This window comes from Xiphophorus couchianus, chromosome 22, assembly GCF_001444195.1.
Source record: "Xiphophorus couchianus chromosome 22, X_couchianus-1.0, whole genome shotgun sequence".
Lineage (NCBI taxonomy): Eukaryota > Metazoa > Chordata > Actinopteri > Cyprinodontiformes > Poeciliidae > Xiphophorus > Xiphophorus couchianus.
Window position 1 is genome coordinate 25,525,394 of NC_040249.1, and position 24,132 is coordinate 25,549,525.

General features: G+C 47.8%; 1 protein-coding gene across 3 annotated transcripts in view; it reads right to left on the reverse strand.

Annotated features, from left to right (window-relative positions):
• psda (pleckstrin and Sec7 domain containing a) overlaps window positions 1–22,504 on the reverse strand; it is a 41,691-nt gene extending 19,187 nt beyond the window's left edge. The window contains exons 1-11 of one of the 3 annotated variants that reach the window (XM_028006984.1): window positions 20,989–22,471; window positions 20,877–20,912; window positions 20,417–20,626; window positions 17,145–19,479; window positions 15,973–16,081; window positions 14,895–15,169; window positions 14,398–14,666; window positions 14,094–14,331; window positions 13,829–14,028; window positions 276–428; window positions 108–188 (exon numbers count right to left, since the gene is read on the reverse strand). In XM_028006984.1, coding sequence (XP_027862785.1) covers window positions 108–188; window positions 276–428; window positions 13,829–14,028; window positions 14,094–14,331; window positions 14,398–14,666; window positions 14,895–15,169; window positions 15,973–16,081; window positions 17,145–19,466 — 3,647 coding nt within the window. In that variant the 5' untranslated portion in view covers window positions 19,467–19,479; window positions 20,417–20,626; window positions 20,877–20,912; window positions 20,989–22,471. The other 2 variants (XM_028006983.1, XM_028006985.1) reach the window with 2 other exon arrangements.
• Between the last annotated feature and the right edge of the window lie 1,628 nt (window positions 22,505–24,132).

Consider the following 24,132-nt stretch of genomic DNA (forward strand, 5'->3'; position numbering starts at 1 on the left):
CTCAGAAACTGAGTCTGACGGCAAACTGATTCAGTAGTTGACCTTCTTGTTTAAGAAGGCCCAGAACCTGGGCCAGAACCGGGCCTGGTACCGGAACCAGCACTGACCTGAGCGCCTGGTCGATGTTCATGCTGCTGAAGTTGAAGTGCTCCAGGTACTCCTGCGCCACCATCTGGCTGAAGTCGTTACTGCAGTATAAGAACAGGAAGCTCGGTCATTCCAGAAACTCCGACCCAAACACTCCGGTTCCGGACCGGGTTTGGACCCAAACTGACTTCTTGCTGAGGTGTGGCGCCACGTCGGACTTGCGGAACCTGTCCAGAGCGTAGAGCCGCTTGGCAAGACGCCGGGCCGCCTGCAGGTCCGGTTTCAGGCCGTTGGTCAGGACCTCCAGAACCTCTGGGTCGCGCTGGTCCGCTGGACGCTCCCTGGAGACACGAGGACGCACAGTCACTCAGCAGAACCAACAGAACCGCAGGCTGGGTCTGACCCATTCCCATGGCAACACAGCAGACAAACAGCTGCTGGATTGGTTTGGACCGTTGGTACCGACCTAAAAAGAACCTGCTTCTGTTTTAGAACAGAGCCAGAGTCAGTTTCCAAGATGGCGGCGCCCAAAATGGCTGCGGCTGCATGGGCTCTCGACAACTTGCGAGTATTTGAGCAAAATACGCCGCCTAAAACGCTACAAACTTTGCATCCACTCAGTAAGTTATCATATGATCGCCAGCGTCTGCTGGAATTACGATCATCAAGTGATTTTGGACTCATAAATACGACTACTCTGGAGTGTTTACGTGATCTCGGAGTGCTACGGAGGCAAGACCCAGCGGCCCACGGCGCAGCGGACTCGCCTAGCAGCACTAGTCGGAGGAGGAGAAAGCGAAGGCGGTGCGACCGGCAGCGGAAGCGCGGCTGTCGAAGTGGACTAACAGCTAAGCTAAACGCTAACCCCCACAGATCGCCGCTTCCGTCCATCTTCCTCTCCAACGTTCGCTCTCTGGACAACAAAATAGACCATCTGCAACTAGAACTGTCTTCAAAGAGAGAGCTGAGGAACTGCTGCGCTCTCATTCTGACGGAGACATGGCTCAACTCGACCATACCGGACAACATTGTTAGCCTGGGGGGGCTCGCTACATTCCGCGCAGACAGGAGCAGCGCTCTCAGCGGTAAAACCCGAGGAGGGGGGCTGTGTATTTACATCAACAACAACTGGTGTAAAAATGCCATGACTGTCGCCAGTTACTGCTCCCCGGACATCGAGCTTCTGACTGTTAACTGCAGACCATTCTACCTGCCCAGGGAGTTTACTGTGGTTAGCATCACTGCCGTGTATGTGCCCCCCAGTAAACACTAAAGACACTAAAGAGGCTATGAGTGTTGTGACTTTTTTACACTTATGTTGTTCGGTATATTTGCATGATAAGTGACTGATTTACAATTATATGTTAAGCATAATTTACATGATGATTATTATTAATTGTATTGAACATGATTGTATATAATTACAAAGGTGAAGTGAAATATATTTATTGCAAGACATAATTTATTTGAATAGAGGAAGTCTTTTATTTTGAAGAATGCTTAAGGATCTGTTACTGTTTGTCACTATCTTGCTTTGTTGACTTTGATTGCCTTGGTTACGAACAGCTGTTGCTCGTTATCAGCCGTTCTTTTTCTCTTCAATAAATACTGAACAGAAAGGTTCAGTAAAAGAAATACGAGCCTCCGTCTTGTTTGAGAAGAAGCTTTACTCCGTAACAATGAGTGTTCTCTACCGGACCATCAGTGAGTTGCAATCCTCACACACAGAGGGCGTTTTCATCATTGCTGGGGATTTTAACCAGGCCAACATGAAGACTGTTCTCCCTCACTTCAACCAATATGTGGATTTTCCAACCAGGGGAGTGAATACTCTAGACTTGGCCTACACCAACATCAAAGAAGCATTCAGAGCAGCCCCCCCGCCCCCACCTTGGCTCTTCAGACCACCTATCTGTTATGCTAATTCCTGCATACAAGCCCCTGCTGATCAAAACAAAACCTACAGTGAAGCAGGTGAGAGTGTGGACTGAGGGGGCCATGGAGGCACTTCAGGACTGTTTTAAGTGCTCTGACTGGGAGATGTTCAAGGCAGCAGCCACTTACAACGACCAGATCAACATCGATGAGTAAGCCATGACTGTGTCAGCCTACATCAACAAGAGCACAGAGGACGTCAGCATCACTACGAACATTATCACCCGGGCCAACCAACAACCCTGGATGACTAAGGAGGTACGTGAAATGCTAAAAGCACGGAACTCAGCCTTCAAGTCTGGCGACAGGGAGGCACTGAGGACAGCGAGAGCCAACTTGAACCGTGCTATCAGGTTAGCGAAGCAAACCCACAGTCGAAAAATACAGGAGTTCTTCCACGACACCAGCAACACCAGAAGTATGTGGTAAGGCATAAAGGCGATCACAGATTACAATCCATCCTCCCCCCCAGTGGGTGAAGTTGATGCTGACTTTCTAAATGGACTCAATAACTTCTTTGGGAGGTTCGAGGCACTGAACAGTACTCCGGCAAAGAAAACTGTTCCCCACCAGGAAGAGGAGGCACTCTGCCTGGACACAGCCGATGTGTTGAAGACTCTGAAAAGAGTCAACCCACGGAAGGCCCCAGGCCCCGACAACATACCTGGGCAGGTGTTCAGGGAATGCGCAGGTCAGCTGGCTGGTGTCCTAACAGACATTTTTAACACCTCACTGGACCAAGCCACAGTGCCAGCCTGTCTCAAAATTGCCTCCATCATTCCGGTGCCAAAGAAACCTCAAGTCACCTCTTTCAACGATTACCGGCCTGTGGCACTGACTCCCATCATGATGAAGTGCTTTGAAAGGCTGGTAAAAGAACACATCGTCTCCAGACTCCCCTCCACATTCGACCCGTTCCAGTTTGCCTACCGCCGAAACCGCTCCACTGAGGACGCCATCTCCTCCGCCTACACCTGAGCCTGGCTCACCTGGAGGAGAAGAACACTCATGTGTGGATGTTGTTCCTGGACTTCAGCTCAGCGTTCAACACAATCATCCCACAGCATCTGGCAGGAAAACTGGGACACCTGGGCTTCAGCACCCCCCTGCGCAACTGGCTGCTAGACTTCCTCACCGACAGACCTCAGTCAGTCCGGATCGGACAACACACCTCCGATGTCATCACCCTCAGCACAGGCTCCCCTCAGGGCTGCGTCCTGAGCCCTCTGCTGTTCACTCTGATGACACACGACTGCGCCCCCAGGTTCGCCACCAACCACATCGTGAAGTTCGCGGACGACACAACGGTGGTGGGCCTCATCAGAGACGACAACGACCTGGACTACAGAGAGGAGGTGGAGCAGCTGGTGGACTGGTGCAGAGACAACAGCCTGATCCTGAACGTTGACAAGACGAAGGAGATGATCGTCGACTTCAGGAAGAACCGGCCCAGCCACGCTCCACTGCTCATCAACAGCTCGGCTGTGGAGGTGGTCAGCAGCACCAAATTCCTGGGGGTGCACATCACTAACGACCTCACCTGGACTGTGAACACCACGTCTCTGGTCAAGAGGGCACAGAAACGTTTGTATTTCCTGCGGAGGATGAGAAGAGCACACCTGCCCCCGCCCATCCTCAAGACGTTCTACTGGTGTGGAGGCTGCAGCGCCTCCGACTGGAAGAACGTGAGGAGAGTGGTGCGGACAGCAGAGAGGATCATCGGGGCCCCCCTTCCCTCCATTCAGGACATTTCATCCCAGCGCTGCGTGTCCCGAGGCCGAAACATCGTCAGTGACCCCTCACACCCCCACCATGGACTGTTCTCCCTGCTGCCCTCTGGAAAGAGGTTCTGCAGCATCCGGTGCAGGTCCACCAGGTTCTGAAACAGCTTTTTCCCACTTGCCATCAGACTGCTGAACTCTTAACTGGACTGCACTCAAAATCTGGTCTCCACTTTATACCTTGCACATGTACAGAGCTAAGTAACTTCTATTTTACTGTCAGTCCTGCACTTTATATTCTATATTTATATTTATATTCATATTTTATACTGTATTTTATTTTATTCTGGAGTAACCTCACAACATTGGAAGCTCAAAACATTGTCCTGAGCCGTATGCAACGAAATTTCGTTCTGTATTCACCCTGTGCATGAAAATGATAATAAAGTCAGTCTAAGTCTAAGTCAGAAGTCGGTCCATTTAGCACACATCCTGTGGTTCTGACCCAGAACCGGTTCAGACAGGTTGGGCCTCCAGAACTGGGCTCAGGAGACCCAAATCTGGACCTTATAGAACCAGAACCGGTTCTGGTTCTGCTTGGTCTCCACGAACAATAAGCTGATGCTTTTATTCTGAAAAGCCATGGTTCTGGTTCTGGTCAGACATTTATCAAAGTATGTTTGAGGTTTTCCAACATGTTCAGAATCAAACATCACAAAGCTTTACTCGGAACCTTCCAGAACCCTCCAGAACCAGCAGAACAGAACTTCTGCTCTGGGTTTCAAGAGTCTGAAAGGTTCTGAATCCTTCGGTCGGAAACCCAAAGCTGGACCCACAGTTCTGATCAACATCTGAAGAACCAAACAACTGGGTCCACAGAGAACCTGCCAACACTCACCAAGCATCTAGTCAGAACCAGAACCTGGATCAGAACCCTAACCTGGACCCACCGCTCGGCTGCAGGGCTGCCCCGGTCCTCCATGGCGCTGCTCCGGTACGGCCCGGCTGCCAGTCGGACCTTTTGGTGCCATGGCAAGAAGTGAAGTCAGAAAGGGGGAAGTGGGTCAGCCACAGCGTGGACCTGACCCGCTTCCCGTAACCGGGCCTAGCTTCCCTCTCACTATCGCTATGGCAACCACACCACCAAACATCCCATGATGTCTGAGCTGCAGCACTTGAATAATGCTGCTGACTGAGCCGACTACCCAGAACCATCTGTAGAACCTCCAGAACCTCAGCCCGGTTCCAGTCTGCAGCGTTTCCCTCCCAGAGGACAGGAAGCTTCCTGGAGGAATCCGGATGTTTCCGTCTGCAGCTCCTTCCTGCTGGAGAGAAACATCCAGAGCAGGAAGCTCCTCGCTAACGCCATGAGTTCAACATTCAGTCCTCCACCCTCTGAACCCGAACCAGAACCCGAACCCAAATCACAAAGCCATTAATACTCATTATTACTGGATTGGACATTTCCTATTAGCCGCTACAGCTAGCGATGCGACACTGGCTCTGTCAGTAAACCCAGACTGATCCCTAACCCTAACCCTTCACTATAATCTCCATCGTTTCTGGCCTGAATTCTATGAATTAAAGCTGAGAAAATTGAGAAGCTTTGATATGTAAAACATGTTTTCTCCCTGGAAATGAATCTATGAACAGTTTGGTTTCCATCAGTCAAGATGGAGAGAGCGCTAAGCGAATATCTCCTTTATATTGGTCAATAATTTAATTTTACATAATAGCTGCTGTTAAATTAGTTTGTTAAAATTTAGCAAAGTATTTTTTCCTATTTTGATGATTTACATTCTACAAGTTTTGTTTTAAAAGTCACAGTGGGTGCAGGTACCGCTGATAAACAATAAAACAACGTTAAACTGCTTTACCTTACATTCGCTTCAAAGCACCAGGAGAAATCAAAACACATCAAAACAAAAACTTTTCTCATATAACCAGAAACCAAACAGAACCTTCAGTCTGTTGCAGTTTTATGCTTTTGAATTTTCAGGCTGGATATTTTTTACAGTCATTATGAGCGGAACACAGCGGTTAGTTTAAACAGTGCAGGTGTGTGTCGCCTTATTTAGTGCTAACTGAACCCAAAAACACCAAAGCACAGGTATGCTAGCTTGCTACAATGTTACTGCGCTAGCATAACTGACTGCCATTTTCTCAATCTTTATTTTAAATTAAAATTTTTTACTTACCTGTGAAACGTGACACTCTTGGACCTTGTTATGTTGTAGTGTTGATAATAAATAAAGTACTGAGTTATTTTTCATATTTATTTGTCTCAGTGGTGGGAAGTAAGTACAATTTTATTGTATCTGTACTTTACTTAAGTAGATTTAATAATGGATACTTTCGACTTTTACTCCACTACATTTTACAGTAAGTATCTGTACTTTCTACTTCACTACATCTCTACTAAACCGTCGCGTTACTCGTTACATCCGAGTCGCATTGCGCTTTTCTCTGTTAAAATGTGAAGTTCAGGGCCTGAACGTGGCGCCGTAAAATCCCAGCAACGGGCTCTTTGCACCTGCCGCGCTGACGTCACAACCGCATGCACAAATGCGGCTCTCTTTTTTCCGCTTTGAGTTACCATGACAGCTAAAAAAGACAAAGTCTTATTTCAGACGCAAATAAAACAATACTATGAACATTATTGTCTTCCTAATATAATGGGTTTTTAAGTTTCCAAGCGGTCCTGAATTAAGAAGATGGTGGATTGTAAATATTCGTAGCTACCAGTTAAAGCTAACGCAGCACAGCAAAGTTTACAGCCTTCACTTCACTCCGGATCAACTTCTTCAGCCTAAAGCAGAAGGTAAAGGAGCCTCCTGTGTTATTTCCATGGAATCACTTCTGTATTCAGCCTGAAAGAGTTTATGGGAACCAGAGAGCAGACCAGAGCCAGACAGCCGAGCTACTGACCCGCCTGGACACACTGCTGTAAACACCGTCCTGCTTCACAAGAAACATGCTAAACTAATAAAGCGAAATAACACCAGAGCTGCTCTACTGCTAAGCTATGGGCTTGTTGTTCCTCAGGCTGCAGAAGCAAAAAGCCTGAACCGTAAAATCCCCATTACTTGGTCTCTGACACTAACGACAATAAACCACCTAATATACTTGAACACAAGGTAAAAACATTGTCCGTTAGAATGGATGAAAAATGTTTAGATACTTAAATAGCACATTTTTACAAGACAAATGTCTAGCATAAGCTAAAGCTAATGTTAGCCACAAAGTTTAAAGAAAGTAAAACTCACCTTCGTATCTGTGTATAACGAGGCGAACATCTTAAAACCTTTCTCCAGATTATTTGTTAGAGCTTCAGATCGATGTACAGTTCAGACCAAAAGTTTGGACACACTTTAGTAAAGGACTTTTATTTTTGCGGGCCCACTTCCTGTGTTGCCCAAACTCTGCTAACTTATTTAAAGTAAAAGATCCTCACCTGTTCCACTGTGATTCTTGCTGTTGGCGTCTTCCTCAGGAATTCCTCCCAAAATCTTTAAACCTATTGATTTGATTGCTGGGTGAGTTTGTTATTTGTTAACTGTGTTACTGTTTCATGTGGTACTTCTGCTCGATTGCTCATTGGAGCGTTGTTTTATTAGAATCACTGGCATTGTTTACCTGGACCATCACCGGGATTCTGTTGGTGCTGATTGTGGCTCAGTACGGCCCACTCTCTTCTAAAAGGTAACTTGTTGCTGAATTTTGTGTTCTGACACGTTTACATTGATGCTGAGGCACTGAAGTTTAAGGTAAAATTGATCAGAACAGAATGTAGCTACACTTAAGTTGATATTGCGCAATATATTTATTTATTTTCCTTCCCTCACTCTGCTTGAATATTTTACAATTAATTTATTTTATTTTTCTTGATTGATATTTTGGAAGTGCACTTTAACTTTAGCACTTTAACTTTAAATTGATTAGTTGAAATATGATAGTTTTGTTTTGTTTTATTTAAATTATGGTTAATGTAACCTGATTGAAATGTTTAATTATTAGGAATCTAATTATTGCATGTAGTATGCATAAACTAGATGTTTAAATTTAATAATTATTCCCTTTGTATTATATTTGTACATAATTGTTTTTGATAAACACTTAATGAGTTTTCTGACCTGTTAGGTCGGGGTTTTTTCCACCTGTCGGATCAGAACCTCATCTGATCGAAAGATGGCGCGCTAAGAAAGGACTATGGACTTTATGATTTTTAAATTAATTTATTCTGAGTCAATTCTCATGTGTCTCATTGTGTTATTGTAATTGTATGTTTTTTTATTCAAATCACTTAATATAAATTCACCAAAACTAAAAGCATTGCCTCCTGTTTTTTTCACACCTCAGGCTCCTTAAAAGGCCGCTCTGCTGATGCTGCTTATGTAGCCGCAGTTAGCTGCTTAGCCCATAATTGTTACATGTACATCATTAACTGTTACCTTGGACAAGCCCTGCAAACACCCAGTGGAAAGAGCCTTTTTCAATAGATCGGAAACGATTGAGCTGCTTTTCCCCGAACGCGGAAGCTGAGGAGCAAAGAGCCCATAACGTGACTTCCTGATTCTGTTGTCTCCCATCGCCTCCTGCAGACATGCGCAGTGGTTCCTCTGAGCGGGAGAAGATTCTGTCAGTCAGTAACAGAAATCTGCTACATAAACCATCAGATTTAGCGACATGTAAAATCAGCAGCGCTTCGTCCAACTTTTATTGTCACTTGGAAGGGAAGCTAAAAGAAAGATAAGCTAACATGATGTTAGCAAAGCTAGCTGTACAGAGACTCATATGAATAAAAGTTGTCTCTCACGCGCTGAATTATTGTGAGGTGTTGACTGACTGAGGTGTCGCATATATGGGGCAACACTGTGACCAAAGTCTACAATATAGAGATATAACATTCATGAACGATCCGATTCTTCTGAACGGATCTTTACTAAGTCCAATAAGACTGAGCCGCTCTTTGTTCTTGTGATACTGTACACTGCAGTAGCTATTATTATTTTGTGTAATTGAAATATATATGGATTTATTTAATTGGCGAGTAAATAAAACAAGAACGTAAGAACGCAGAGCTGCTCGTTGCTCTTTGGTCGAGTTCGTCTCCTGTCATGGTGGCAGACGGTGACAACAGTCACTTCCTTCTGCTTGTTACTTCTTGCTTGTTGCGCCGTGGACAGTGTTCATAGTTGAGCATTGTTTACCGTTAATACATTGTCTTAGTTTCTATGTTTAATGGTGCAGACGGTGGTGGTTTCTGGCGTGGGCAGCCGCCCAGGGCGTTATCTTTTTAGGGGTGGCAGGAAACCTCTGCAGAGCACAGAGATGGAAGCAAAGCAGAATGAAGAAGAGTTTGAATTGATAATGATGCTGGTTACATTTATTTCAGCTCTAAGTATTTAATATCTCGGTGTTTTTATGGGAACGTGGATTTTTCAGATCAATTTGAGAAGCAATTTTTATAAGTGCACTTAATTTTATAGAGTCATGTAGCGCGGCGTTTTGGTCTCGGGTTCGGTGGCCTTGACTACGACACTGCTGCCTTGGTTGTATGTCCTCCTCCACCTTCTTTCCATCCCCTTTCTGATGGATTTCTTTCAAAATAAATGCCACTAGTGGCAAAAAAGTGAAGTTTATTCTATGTTAGAACAGGAGACAAAATGTTTCCATCCCTGAAATTATGATCCATAGAATCACATATCTAAGTCTAAATATGTTACAGAGTAAACACAATAACAACAACATGCTTTATCTGTCATTGTTCATTAAAATGCAACATTTATGATGTATTAAAATTAAATACGATGGATACACTTAATGATATTGTATTAGCGATTAGGTAATGCATTCAGCAAGTACTTTTACTTTTAGCACTTAAGTATTTTTTTTACTTTAACTCAAGTAAAAATGTTAATGTTGTACTTTTACTTCAGTAAAATGTTTTGAGTACTTTCTCCACCACTGATTTGCCTGATTGTCATTTTCCCAACTGCAGATATTCCTGACTAATGCTTAGCAGTGGCGCCTTTGTGGCGCACAATAAATCATATGATGTCCAATCCAGTAATAGATACCAATCCAAGACGCAGCGTCATGGCGGCTGCAGTGCATTATGGGTATATTTGCAGGTCTCTGTGAGCCTGATCTGTGTATATTTATCTCTATGAATGCTGAATATTTACGTCTCACTCAGATCGGGTTCTGGCAGCGATTAGTTCAGTCTGCACCACTAGCCAATCACAGGCAGGTCTGTTTCATCCAATCAGAGTTCGCCTCACAAATCCTGCATTCAATCCGATAAAATAACAACCAATCACATCCTGGGAAGCAAAACGTGACTAAAATAAACACATGAAAACTTCATAATAGCAATAATGGGGTTTTTCACCCAGCAAAAATTTAATAAAGGAAATATTTTCTAATTAATTTCCAGTTTTTCACCGGCTGATTACTGAATTAGGGTTTAACAGCAAAATATTGATATTTGATCGATATGTTTTTTTCTTTTTTTAAGACGACAAACAGATTATTACCTAAGCATAATTTTACGTCAATTTGTAATATTTTGTAAAATAAAAACCAAACGGACCGCTAACGGGCCGACCTAGCTAGCATGCTACCTCCAGGCTAAGCTAGTTTTCTGGGAGAAACTCTGCATCAGATTCTTGGACTGGTTCTGTTCAGATCTCTGTTGGATCTGAACCATCAGAACCTTCCTGACCAATAAACCCACAGCTCCAATCCTAACGCTAGCCCAGCTACTAGAACCAGAACCATTCCGGCTCCACACCTCCAGAGCATTCAAAGGGTTAATGCAGCTAAACATTTAGAAACATTTCCTTAAATCTGCAGAGTTCATATGAAGACCATCGCCATGACGATAAGACTGTCTGAACGAGCGGTACCGGCCCAATCTACCTCTGGTTCTGCTCAGTTCAGTTTTGGGTTATGTTTAATCAGAGGCAAATATAAGCAGAGTGAGACGTCTGTCGCGTTGAACTGCTTTGGTTTCTAAACCAACAAACCAACCCAGAGCAGAGTTCTGCCGTCCGGACCAGAACCGAACCAGAACCTGATCAGAACCCGACCCGGTCGGGACAGAAAGCTGGGACCAAACTGAACCAAACCCAAACAGACCGAGAGGAGTCAGAGCTACGGTTCTACCATCTGGATCAGAACCCGACCAGAACCAAACCCAAACAGACAGAGAGGAGTCAGAGCTGCAGTTCTGTCCAGGGCGTGTCAGTCCAACTGAAACCACAGCAGAACCGCTGACAGAACCAGAACCAGCTGCGGCAGAGGGACTCTCTGTTGAATCTGGCTGACTCGGTTCTGATCCGGCTGGAATCCTCAGAACCTCTGAGGGTCCAGATTGTATCCGAGCCATAAAGAACTAACCGGATCTGATCCGGTTTCAGCTCATTGTACCTAATAAACTGGCCGGTGAACACACATCTAAGAACAGGAGTTCTGGGTCCAAACCGGGCCGACCTGCAGATCTTGAGCTTCCTCATCCCATCAGAAACGGTCCAGAACCATCAGAACCGGTCCGAAGGCTCACCTGTACACGGCTGGGTAAGGCAGCAGGTACCGGTCCTCCAGAGCCCCGCCCCCCCAGCAGAGCAGGTAGGTCGCCATGACGACCAGGCCCCGCCCACAGTCCCAGCTCAGCGGCCAATCAGACGGCACCTCTGCAGTATTATGACATCATCCTGGTACGACATCATCTCCTTTTCTTCTTCTGCGGCTCTTAACGCCGCGGCGTTCCCTTGGCTTCCCAGCGTTCCCAGTCCTCTCCCAGTCTGATCTTCCTGGTTTCCCTCAGAGGTATGAGCTTCCTCCTGGGCCGACCCGAACGCTCCTCCTCCTCCTCCTCTGCTCTTCCTCCTCCTCTTCCTCTCTTTGTCTCCTCTTCCCTTCCTGGAAGTTTCTGTCTGCGGCTTGCTGAACTTCTGCTTCAGAACAAATCCTGGACAGAACCGGGCCCTGAGCCCAGCAGAACCTGACTCAGGTGGAGACATCAATGAGAGGAGGTCAGAGGTCACAGATGGTAGAGATCAACACGAATTTCAGGGAGGAGGAGGGGGAGGAAGAAGAGGAAGGTTTCTGTTTTTCTGAGGAGTGGGAGGTCTTTCTCTCCGTCCCATCTCTGAGATTCAGTCTGGATGAACTCATAAGGAATTTCCCTCCCAACCTCCAAACCCGGATAAATGCACATGAACGTGTGGGTGCGTTTGTTTCTAATACCTTGTGGGAACCATATACTACGTTGTGGGGACCCGCTGCTCCTTGTGGGACTGAAGCCTGGGCCCCACAAGGGGAAACTCTGCTTTTGGGTCAAGGGTCAGATTTAGGACTAAGGTGTGAATTGAGTTTTGGTTGGTTATAGTTACAGTAAGGTTTAGGCTGTGAATGGAAGTCAATGGAAAGTCCCCACAAAGATAGCCACGCAAATGTGTGTGTGTGTGTGTGTGTGTGTGTGTGCAGCAGCTTACAGTCTAAAAACTTCTGAGCTTCAAAGAGCCAATCTGGATCAAATTCATCCCACATTCCCATGAAACCAGAGCTGGGAGTGTCCACTGTGTGTGTGTGTGTGTGTGGGTGTGTGTGTGTGTGTGTGCAGCAGCTGCTGTTGCTGTTTGGCTGCTCTCCTGGTTTGCATTCCTCCGGCTCTGTGGTTCTGACCCGTTTCCTGGTGCAGACAGTAAAGCCCGGCTCTGTTTGAGTCTGTTCTGTTAAGCTTAGTTCTGTTCTGGTCGGTTCTGTGAAGCCCGGTTCTGTTTGGGTCGGTTCTGGCGGCCTACACCCAGCAGGATGAGATCTGGAGGAAGGCCGATCCTTCCCTCCAATGAGAGTTCAGGAAGTAAACGCTCAGAACAGGAAACAGGAAGTTAGAAATTATTTTCGGTCCAAGAAGAAGAAAACTTCACTAAAAACTGAGGCAGACTGAACCAGGCAAAGGTCAAGAGGTCAGCTGAGACCAAGCTGGAGCGTCCTGGTATGAAGAGCTGCTGGACTGAAGGAACGGTTCTGGAGGGAAACAAAGGAGCAGACCCGACTCAGAGGTTCTGGATGTTAGAGGCTGGAGGCTTCCTTTGGATTGATGGATGGATCGAACTGATCGGACCCATCGGATGGTTCTGGTGGTCATGTGACCCTGCAGGTGTCAGAACCAGCCGCTGAGTCGTGACAGATCTTCTTCTCTTTGATTTCCTGCCTGTGGTGACTCAGTGTTGCCATGGCGACGGGCTGAAACGGACCTCCAAGTGCGGCTGACAGCAGGACGGCGGGAACGGGTCGGCTCAGAACTGCGGGTCGGACCGGCGCTCCGTCTGCTGCAGATACTCCAGCTGGTGATGATTCAGGAGACGAACGGAGATCCGCAGAGATTCACTGTAGAACCGGGCCGAGGTCCGGCTGGTCCTGTGGTTCTGACTGGTCCGGCTGGCCCGGCCGGTCACCATGTGCATCAGGATTTTTATTTTTGCTTTTGTTTTTTGACATCTTCGGCTCTAGTTTCCTTCTCTGAACAGTAAATTCCCGGCGGTCGGGAATTGAACCCGGGACCGCTCCGTTTACGGTTCTTTCCCCGCCGAGACGCCGGCGCTCCATCAGGCAGAAACCAAACATTAAATGACCTCAACACAGTTTTGGTCTGGACCAGGTTAGCTAACATTAGCATGAGGGCTAACACCTGCTACTATCAATATTATTCCTATAATCACTTAATCAGGGCCTTCGCTGATGGACCCAAACAGTTCTGCAGGGTTCTGAGTTCTGGTCGGATCCGTTCTGGTTTCCGGGTTTGTTCTGATTTTAAGAAACTGATTGGAATTTCTGCTTCAGCTGGTTCTGTTTGACCTTTGGTCTAATCTGAATGGGTTCTGATGGTTCTGCTGCTGATCAAAACCAGTCAACACAACCAGAACCGCGTGGAGGTGCTGCCCCCCAGTGGCCACTCGGTGGTACTGCAGCAGGCTCTACAGTCTCTGATGAAACCCGACCTGCAGAACTCAGAACAGAACCAGCCAGCAGAACTCGTCACAAGCAGTCGTCCGGATCAGAACCTTCGGACTCACCTGCTGTGCAGCGCCGGCACCGACGTCGCCTTCCTGAAGCTGTCTCTGACGATGGAATGCCGCCATGTGTCTTTCTCAGACCGGGACCGGACTGGGGGCCCCAGCCCGGCGCCGAGGGCTGTATCAGAGGACGACTCGGGCCGGGTCAGCGGAGCGAAGCTCAGCTCCAGGATCTGCTTGGCGCTCTCGCAGATCTGACTCTGGACAGAGAAACGGGTCAGCGGCGGCCTGGTGCCACGCGGCGGGCCCTCCGGAACCGGCCTACCTGTATCTCGGGGGTGAGTGTGGGCAGGTCGAAGGTGAAGACGGAGGTGGAACCGGAGGTGAGCAGGTCCACGCTGTCCAGGCTGCTGTAGGACGTACCCTTGGCGCGGTGCGACTCCATGATGTTCTCGAAGTGGCGGCTGAACGAGTCCAGCTGGCTCTCTGACGGTCGCCGGGCAACGACCCCCGCCACCGGCGACTTCAGGCTGCCATGGGCCTCGGACGGCGGCGCCGTGGTTCTGGAGGAGGAGACGGGTCAGACCTGAGCGGTGGTTACCCTGGAAACCAGAGGCGGACGCCCTCACCCCTTCACCAGCAGACTGAGGACCTCGTCTTCCTCTCTGGCGGCGCGCTGCCGCTGGCGGTCGCCCTGCATGCGGACGCTGGCCCAGCTGGCCACGCCCTCCTCCTCCTCATCTTCCTCGTCCTCCTCCACCTGGCCGTTCTGCTCCCTGAGGCCCGCCGGGTCGAATCTGGATGACCCGTCCTCCGGGCTGAAGCAGGACTTTCCCAGAACGCTGTGGCTGAAACCCGGATCGGCCTCTTCAGCGGCCTCGGCCTCCGCTCGCATCACCTGCAGGGGGCGGGGCGATTATCGCATCGGTTATCGAGGTGATGAATTCTGATCAATAAATCACAACCTGCAGGAATAAATGGTTCTTATCGTAGAACCATAAAGCGCTGCGATACAACTTTAACTTCATATCAGCCAGAACCAGTTCACCTCGTCCAGGTCCGTCTGAACTGATTCATTTATCTGAACTGATTCAGTGAACTGATTCAGTAAAGTGAACAGGTTCACCTCGTCCAGGTTCGTCTCCCGGTAGCAGCGCAGCGGCACGGCGTCCAGGTCCGTCTCAGAGTACTTGATGGACCGCCGGATGATGCCGGTCTTTGGGGCGGGGCCTCGGGGGTCAGGGGTCACCAGCTCCACCTCGACCTGCTGGACCTCGTGATGAGAGAGCTTCTGGTTCTGCTGGTCCCGCCCCCTCCTGTGATTGGTCGGCTGCAGGTGGAGGGAGGAGGGCGGGGTGGGGCTGGGCGAGCCGCTGGTTGGTGGCGTGACGAACGAAACGTCTGCAGGAAGAGATTGAATAAACTTTATTAATCCAGGAGGAAACGGCGTTTCAGGCCAAAGAACAAAACAATTCATTCCTCACACAGAGTCCATCGAGTTTCTAGCTGCATGGGTCCCATAATGGGATCCAACATGGGACCCATCGGGGACAGAATGGGTCCCATCAGGGATATAATGGGTCCCATCAGGGATAGAATGGGTCCCATCAGGGACAGAATGGGTCCCTTCAGGGACAGAATGGGTCCCTTCAGGGATAGAATGGGTCCCATCAGGGACAGAGGGCTCTGATTGACCAGCCTGCTCATCCAGACGGACACCATCAGGTCTACAGTTCAGTCACTGAACTGATTCACTGATCTGAACAGATCCTCTGTTCTGAATCAGTTCTTGAACAGACTCCTGTTTCCATTTATCTCACAGATGTTTTAAGGTCCAATGCAACCCGTGCAGTTCTGGTCGGGTCCAACCTAGACCTTCAGGCAGCTGGAGTGGAACCAAACAGGAGGATCAGCTTTAACTCATTCACTGGTGAAACGTTCTGCTCAGAACCAAACCGGCCAGCGGTTAAAAGGTCAAAGGTGGCTGGTTCCGTGGGTCCGGCTTGCCAGAACCGTTGAGGCTGGAGTCGCCTGATGGAGGCAGACGGCCTAAATAAAGGCCAGGAAGTGAGCTGGAGATGGAAGGCTAAGCTGCTAATTGGCTTACTGGAAGCTGCTTGTTCCCCAGCTCCTCACTCGGACAGTTACCGGGTTCTGGTTCTGGTTCTGAAGGTTCTGTCTGATAAGGCACCAGGTTCTCTTACCTCTGCTTCGGCGGCCAGGATCCGTCGGGCCTCCAAACAGGAAGTCCCACTTCGCCCTGGCGATCTTCTGGGACCGAGACGAAGGGCTGGACGGAGCGGTCCGGTCCGACTGCAGGAGAGGAACCAGAGACATGAAATCAGTCCGGTTCAATAACGCCTGGTTTAACTGCAGCAGAACCACTAAACTGGACCCGGATCAGTCTGTCTTTAACATTAGGAACCAAGGTCAGTTTTATGAATAATCAGGAAGTTCCCATCATCACAGCTTCCTGTTGAAGGAGAAGGTTCTGAAAGACCCAAAAGAACCAAATAGAACATACAGGAACATCCCAGATCTTTGATGCTAAAGGTCAACAGAACAGGAAACTTCTCATCAGAGGTCAGAGGTCACCACATCAGTGGTGTCCCCCAAGGATCCATCCTAAGACCCACCGATTCAATATCTATAAGGTCTCACTGGCTCAGGATACAACAGGAAATAAGATCAGTTACCGTGACGACACAGATGATACACAGCTCTACATTATGACGCCACCAGGTGACCTTTGACCCCATTCAATCACTGAACAGATGCTGAGACAGATCAATGTGAGGATGAGCCAAAACTGTCTGAACAGAAACTGAAGTTATTTTTATTGAACCTAAAGAGGAACGATCTAGAGTTATAGATCTAGAGTCAGCTTCAGTTCTTCCAGTTGGAAACCAGAGATCAGGCTGACCTCTGACCTGAACCTTCAGAACCACATAAAGCCGGTTCCACAGTGGGCCTTCTAGCAGCTGCAGAACATTTCCAGGACCAGAGACTAAAATCTCCGATCAGAGAAACTCATCCAGGCTTTAGTTTCTCTTTAGTGGCTTTGATTCCTGCAATCAGAACCAATCAATCAGGCTCTAGTTCTGCTCTGCATCCCCACAACCAGAACCAAACATGGAGAAGCAGCATTCAGCTTCTATGCACCACTGATCTGGAACAAACTTCCATATTAGTGAATGATGTCTGTCCTGATAGTGAGGACGGACAGCAGATCAGTTGTTGTCCATCCCAACCAGGGCAGTGAGGAACCACCAGGAGGTCCAGCGCTGCTGGCTGAGGAAAACATCTAAATATGTTTTAGGTTTATTGAGATCTGAGATCATGTGACATTATTCTATGACATTCTGCCCAAACACACCGTGGACCAGTCCTGCCTCTCCCGCCCCGTCCAGCCAACCTGCATCCCAGAACCGCTGTCCGTAGTACCGTGGCTGGACTGGCTGGAGGGTTCAGGGGACATGCTGTGTCCCAGACTTCCTGTGACCCCACTGGAGCTGGAGGACAATGTCCCCGGGGGTGCACCGTGATCCTGAGTCTCTTTCTGGTTCTTGGACATTCCTAGAACCAGCAGCTGGCACTCCTGGGCCAGCTGTTTATGGACTCCTCGAGCATCCGGTCTACAGCGCTGATCGCTGCTCTGAGTGTGAACTCCAGAAGACGACTGATGGACAGTTTGTCCTTTGGAGGTCCATCTCCCCGGCGGACACTCTGCCCTCTGGCTGGATGCGTTTCTTCTGGGGACCTCGGGGCTGGATGCTGGTGACCCGTCCAGCAGATCATCATGCTGTCTCTGCTCCAGGACCAGAGGTCTATGGTCTCTGGTGTGTTGAGTCGACTGGTACCGGTGCAAGTTGGACCCATCTTTAGATGGTGACGATGTCCGCATCAGTCGGGGGTCCAGTATGGGCAACCCAGAAGCGGGTACTTGATCCAACTTACTTAGCAAGGCAGGAGACACTGGTGGAGCTCTTTTGGACATCCCAGGAGAAATGCATCCTGGTTTCGTTTGAGGTACCAGTGTTTCTGGTTTCCGATTCTGGTTCCAGTTTTCCATCTGCAAAGCCTCAAGGGGAGATTGCCAGAGAGGAGATTCTTTTGGGAACATCCCTGAATGTTTGGGACTCTCAGATCTTACAGAATCAGTGTCAGAGGGAGTCGGAGAGGGAGTCCATTTGTACCGTCTGTCTGCAGAACCAGCAGAAATTCTGTTGGACTCTCCAAGAACCTTACAATCCAGATCAGAGATGGAGTATGGAGAGATGCTCCTCCTGTCACTGATGGGACTGTTTGCATCGCTGGTTCTGCTGCTACAGCGGGACGGATGGTACGGACTCCTACTGCGGGGATCACCGGAGCTGAAGCTCACAGGTTCTGCTGCAGGATGACTGGACCTGGTCCTGGTACCAACATCGTGGTAGGTGCTCCCGGCTTGGTGCTCAGTCCTAAAAGGAATCTCATGCTGAATGTCTGTGGGTCTTCCCGCAGGTAACGGGGGGTGAAATTTATTGGGCAACCTGTGACCGTCTTCATGAAGCCAGGACTTCTGTGGACTTTGAGTAGGACCTTGGGGTCGGGCCATTGAGTAGAAAGATTCTCCCATTTGAGCACATAAGCGGTCAGACGCAGGACTTCTGGGTAATCCATTCACTGAACCATGACAGAACCTTCGATCCATGTCCAGGAGCTCAGTTCTGGATGGTAGGGTCAGAGTACTGCGGGGCAGGACAGGTGATCCACCCAAAGACCGGCAGCGAGGAGCCTGAGAGGGTCGAGGTAAAGATGGACTGTGGCTCCCTGAAGCATGGCCTGCAAACCTACGTCTTAGTTCTGGAGACCCAAACTCCTCCAAGGCCCGGTGGGTAGCGTCTCTGGCCACTGCATCCATGGTTGCCTTCGATAAGTAGGGTTGCCCCCATGAGGAGTCCCTCCTCGGCTGCTGTTGGTGGCTGTTGCCATGTAAGGTTTCATCACCATACCACATTGGGTCACTCATCCTCTTCTTCAGATGAGCAGCAAGCTGCTGGCCCTCTGATCTTCTGTTAGGATCCTGTTGGTGTCCAGCCATGCTGCTGACGCTGCCTTTCTCTATGTACCCAAAGGACACCAAAGACATCCGTCCATCTTCATCCACCGTCTCTGGGACCTCACAAGACCTGGGACGGGTGGTGTAGGTGGAGGGCACAGTCAGCCAGTGTGAGGATGTAGAAGATTGAAAGGAGGGATCAAAACTTTCATCCAAAGTTTCCTGATGGTGGAACTGGGCTGCAGAGGAGTGAGGATTCTGGAGCTGGAAGCTGACTGAATGCCTAGAAGAAGACTTAGGGGAGCAGAGGTTCGCCCTCGCCGAACGGCGCGGTATCTCCGGGGAAAGATCTGGACTCCGGTTGGGACTGGACTGGCTGGAGCTCCTTTGGGAGGTAGGGACGAGATCTGGACATTGCAGCATCAACTGGTTGGTTCCACCATCGCCTCGGTCCAGTAACTTCTCGTCCTCTTCCGAAACGGACCGGACTTCCACATAGAGGTGGAGAACTTTACCTGGCTGAGACATGGTGCCCACTTTAGCAACCTGCTCCTTCCTGCTAGCTAAATACGCAGCAGGCTGCTGAACTTCCATGAACCCAGAAGAACCCTGAAGCCTATGGTGTGTGGTGGAGAGAGCAGCAGGTCCATTGTCCATCAGCTCCTACAACCTGCAGCGAGAAAAACAAACCGAAGGAAAATCCGTCAACATCTCAACTCATCAAGTCATTGAGCTCAAAGTTCTCCGTGTTTGAAACTGAACTAAAATATGTTCTTTAGACCCAGACCTAGACTTCTAATGTCTTAACTAGTGGTTCAAATCCACATGGACCACAGGTTGGACTTCGCAGCTGCTTCTCAGATCCTTCACTTATTCACTCTCACTTCCTGTCCAGATCCCTCACTTCCTGTCCAGATCCTTCACTTCCTGTCCAGATCCCTCACTTCCTGTCCAGATCCCTCACTTCCTGTGCAGATCTCTCACTTCCTGTTCAGATACTTTGATTTGACTGACAGGAAGGAAAGCTTATTGTTAACTTTATTTCCTGTGTGACGTCAGAGTCGACGCGTTCTTATCAGACGCTGACCTCTGACCCTGGCTTACAGCCATACAGGTCCCTGACCATTGAGACGGGCCGGAGGTCCAAACCTTCAAGAAACAGGAAGAGGCTGAGGAGTTCAACTCTCCTTAGAATGGTCAGGTACATGAACTGGACTCAAACCGGGTCAAACCAGAACCAAGGTCCAAACAACAAATGGAACCCTTAAGGTGGACTGCAGAGTTCAGACCACCTTAAGAGACACCAGGAAGGTTTGGATCCCAGGAGGAGCAGAAGATTTTCACTGTCTGTGTGTGTGTGTGTGTCTGTGTGTGTGTGTGTCTGTGTGTGTCTGTGTCTGTGTGTGTACTCTTGGTCTGATAAGCAGTTAGCCCTACTTTTCTTGGACTCTGCTAATAGGATTCCCTCACTACCCCCTCCTCCTCCCAGCATGCATCATTCAGGGGCTGACACACACACACCCCTACACACACACACACATACACACACACACACACACACACACACACCCCTTCGCATGGAGACACACAGGCAGCTGTAACCTTACCTGAGTGTCCTCTGTCCTCACTGCTGCAGTGACGTCTCCTGTGTTTCCGTGGTAACCTCCGTTTCCTCCTTCCTCTCCTCAGTAACCTAGTCTTTCTCGTCCTCTTTGCACTCCTCTTCCTCTCTGAACACTTGTTGTCTGCAGCAGAGCCGGCTCATCGTGGATTTACAGACTCCTCCTCTTCCTCCAGAAGCTGCTAGCTCCGCCCACCTTCGCACCAGCCAATGAGCAACTGGGTTGGCTGCTTCAGCCAATGACTGGGTGGAGGGGGCGGGGCTACAGACCTGATCAGGAAACACAAACACTCTGATCAATGAACTGTGATGTCACTGTGCTGCATTCTGATTGGCTGAGGCCGGCAGAACCAATCAGATGCAAGCTGGCACCAATCAAACCAAACCGAGTCCCTGATTGGTCAGAACGAGACACTACCGACCACACCAGCAGAAAGCAAGCTTACCTGAGATGAGCTGAGGTCAGAGGTCACTGAAGAAAGCTGGAAGTGAAAGCAGATGTCAGGTTGGAGGCTGCTGGTTTCTGTAGAACATCTGATCCCAGATTAACTTTCTCACCGGGGTCACCAGGGTCACCTGGAGCTGCCAGTGGACTCTGGTTACTATGGTGACTCCCTCCTTTCAGGCGCAGCAGGGGCTCATTTGGTTCTGATTGGTTCTTCTGGACCGTAGTTGAGTCATTGCCGTTTGGACCGTTATTCCCTCTGGTCCTGTATGCTTACTTTCACCCAGTTGTTATGAAGCGTAACCATAGCAACAAAGTATGCCGTTATATTTTTACATCTGCTTATCAAAAACTGAAATTACACCTGAACTTTGACCCCAGATCCTGAGGAGCTTCACGGATGCAGAGAGACGAAAGACGTTAAAAACCATCTCTAACATTTTTCTATCCACACAGATTTAAAGAGGAGCAGCAAAAGCAAAGGAGGTGGATCAGCAGGAATATGGTTTCTGCTGTCAGAGCCTTTTTCTGATTCGCTGCAGCACTGACTGCTACAGGAGATCCTTCCTGCCCACAGCATCACCATCCACACCGACTCTTAAAGTTGACACGAGATCATTTACCTTTGGGGTAAACAAAGAATTGATCAAATAAATAGAATAAAAGCTGAAACTAAAACTTTAACAGAAATTTCCCCCAAAAAATTAAGTTGAATATTGGACAATTAAAAAACACACAGTAAAAGATTTAAACAGGAATAACAAATAACTGTAGCATCACCTGAACTAATGATAATTCAGGTGAAATGAGTGAGAGCAGCAGCAGGTGAGGAAGAGGAGGAGCAGCCTCAGCTCTTCCTCTGACTGGACCCTGAAACCAGCTGGACATTATGATCAGAACCAGTCTTCATTAAACACTTCCTGTGGTCATCAGCAGCTCGTCTCTGATTGGCTGAGATCGGACTCGGCGTGTATTGATCTGACTCGAACTGTCCTCTAAAGGTCACTGGACCTCCTGCATCCCAGAACCAGGAGGATGGAGCCGGTTCAGTTCCGCGTCTTTCTATAAATACCATCTGTCTTATTTGTTCATTCATTATTTTAAATACTATTTTAAAGACGAAGCTCCTCTTTATGGTCCATTAAACATTCGTTTCTGTCGCTTCTCAGCTGGATTCGGGAGCAAACATCTCCTTTCAGAAACTGAGCTTTTTATTGTTTTACAGTAATATTCGGAACCGAGCTGCACTATGTGTGCTGTTTGACATTATTCTGTTTAATAAAAGTGTGTTTTATGATTCGGCTGGCAGTTGATCTCTGAATGCTCAACTTTAATGCGGACCTTTCCAGGATCTCCTGGTCGCTGCTGGAGGCGCTCAGCAGGGTGGACCGTCTCTTCAACAACACCAGGGTTTGGAAAAGTGGAAACGTTACTTCCAGAAAAGTTCTTTAGTGCAGTTAAATCAGCGCCGAATTGTTCCGGAACAACTTTTATACCGACCCAGACTGAACCGGAGTTCTGCCGCAGGTTTAATCTAGTAAACACGAGAATAAACTGAAATCTTGACGTTTTTTAACCGAGTTCCGCGCAGCGGTGTCTTACCTCCAGCAGCGGACAGAAGCTGGGGGCTCAGCGGCTCTCAGCGGCCCCTGGAAGAGCACAGAAGTGCGGACCTGGACTCGCCCTGCAGGTCCATCCCCGATACTGGTGTCGGTACCGCTCAGAGAGGGCAGCTGGGGCAGTAACGGTAATCTGCGTTGCCCCGCGGGGAGAGAGAACAGAAACCGGGCTGGGAGCGGGAGGACGGCCCGCTGGTTCCGTTTTGCGCCCCGCTGGCCCTCCGCTTCACGCTCTGTAATTTTTATTTGATTTTATTGATATCTTCCAGGCAGCTGCTGCACTTTAGTTTACCTTCTCCACGGTGACTTCAACTTCCGCATCGTTTGAGTGACGTAACGTAACGTCAGGCTGGAACAACCAATCAGAGAACAGAATTTTTTTTTTTTTACAGAGAATTGAATTTTTGTTTAGAAAACTGATTCCTGAACAAAAAGTTACGAAACATTTGATTGTTTTCAGGAAGCAGTTCAGAATTTATTAAAAATTAAGATGTTTGGATTCATAACAGGTTAATAATTCATATTTAACTTAAATCCGCCTATAAAAGTGATCCTGGTGGTTTTTCTATGATCTGAATCTGGATTATATTATAATAATTATAAATAATTATTATTATTTTCCTCCTGCAGCCCAGCCTTCAGAAAGCTGCAGTTCCTGCTGAGCTCCAGCAGGGGGCGCTCACCGTTCCTTCAGGATCTGGCTGGTTTTACGTAGAAGATCTTCAACACGATGATGATGATTAATATAATAATAAAATGAAACATATAGAATAGAATTACTTTATTCATCCCAGCAGGGAAATTATTTCGCAGTTACAGCATAGAGACAAGACACACAACAACCACCACTGAGTAGTAGTTGTAGACAAAATAAAAATATAGGTGTTAAAATTGTGCGATCTACAAAGTAAAATAAATAAAACAAATAACTTTATACATAAATGGGTAAAATAAAAAATAATGTGTGCCTTTTAATATAAACAAACACTACCATTTTATTAACGTGCAAAAATATATTGAAATATTTAATAGTAAAGGGTCAGTTACAGCAAAAAGTAAAAATATAACATCTGCTTATGAGATAAAGTTAAATTTCTGATTATTAAAATGAAGAGGCAGCGTATGTTTCTGTCAGATTATTTGAAATTATTAAATGAGGTGTTTTTGTTTACTCCATTTCATCTTGTGGACGTCATATTTTGTTAGAGTTATACTTATATTTATTATATATTTAATTTGAAGAAAAGCCTGAATTGTTATGACAAAATAAAACTTTATCTTGTTTACAGTGAAGAGCAGAAGTTTTCTGGGAATGTGTTTTTCTGTTCCTGTCCGGATCTCGTCTGCAGCCGGTTCTGGTTCTGGGAGAAAAAGATCCGAATGGGAGCAGCTTGTGACCGAAGAGACACAACAGAGAATCGTTTAAGTTTCTCCTCTTCCTCTTCTCTCTTGATCTCTGAGAAGAAATGATTTTCCTTTTACTCCAATTTCCTAAATAAAATGTGCAGAATTTCTCTGACTCAGTGTTTCACTGTTGCCTCATAAGGAAATTATTTTACAGTTAAGAACACGGAATATTTGCAATTTTGATCAAATCATTTTCTTTCCAAATTTTTCTGTCAGGATTTTTTTGCAGAT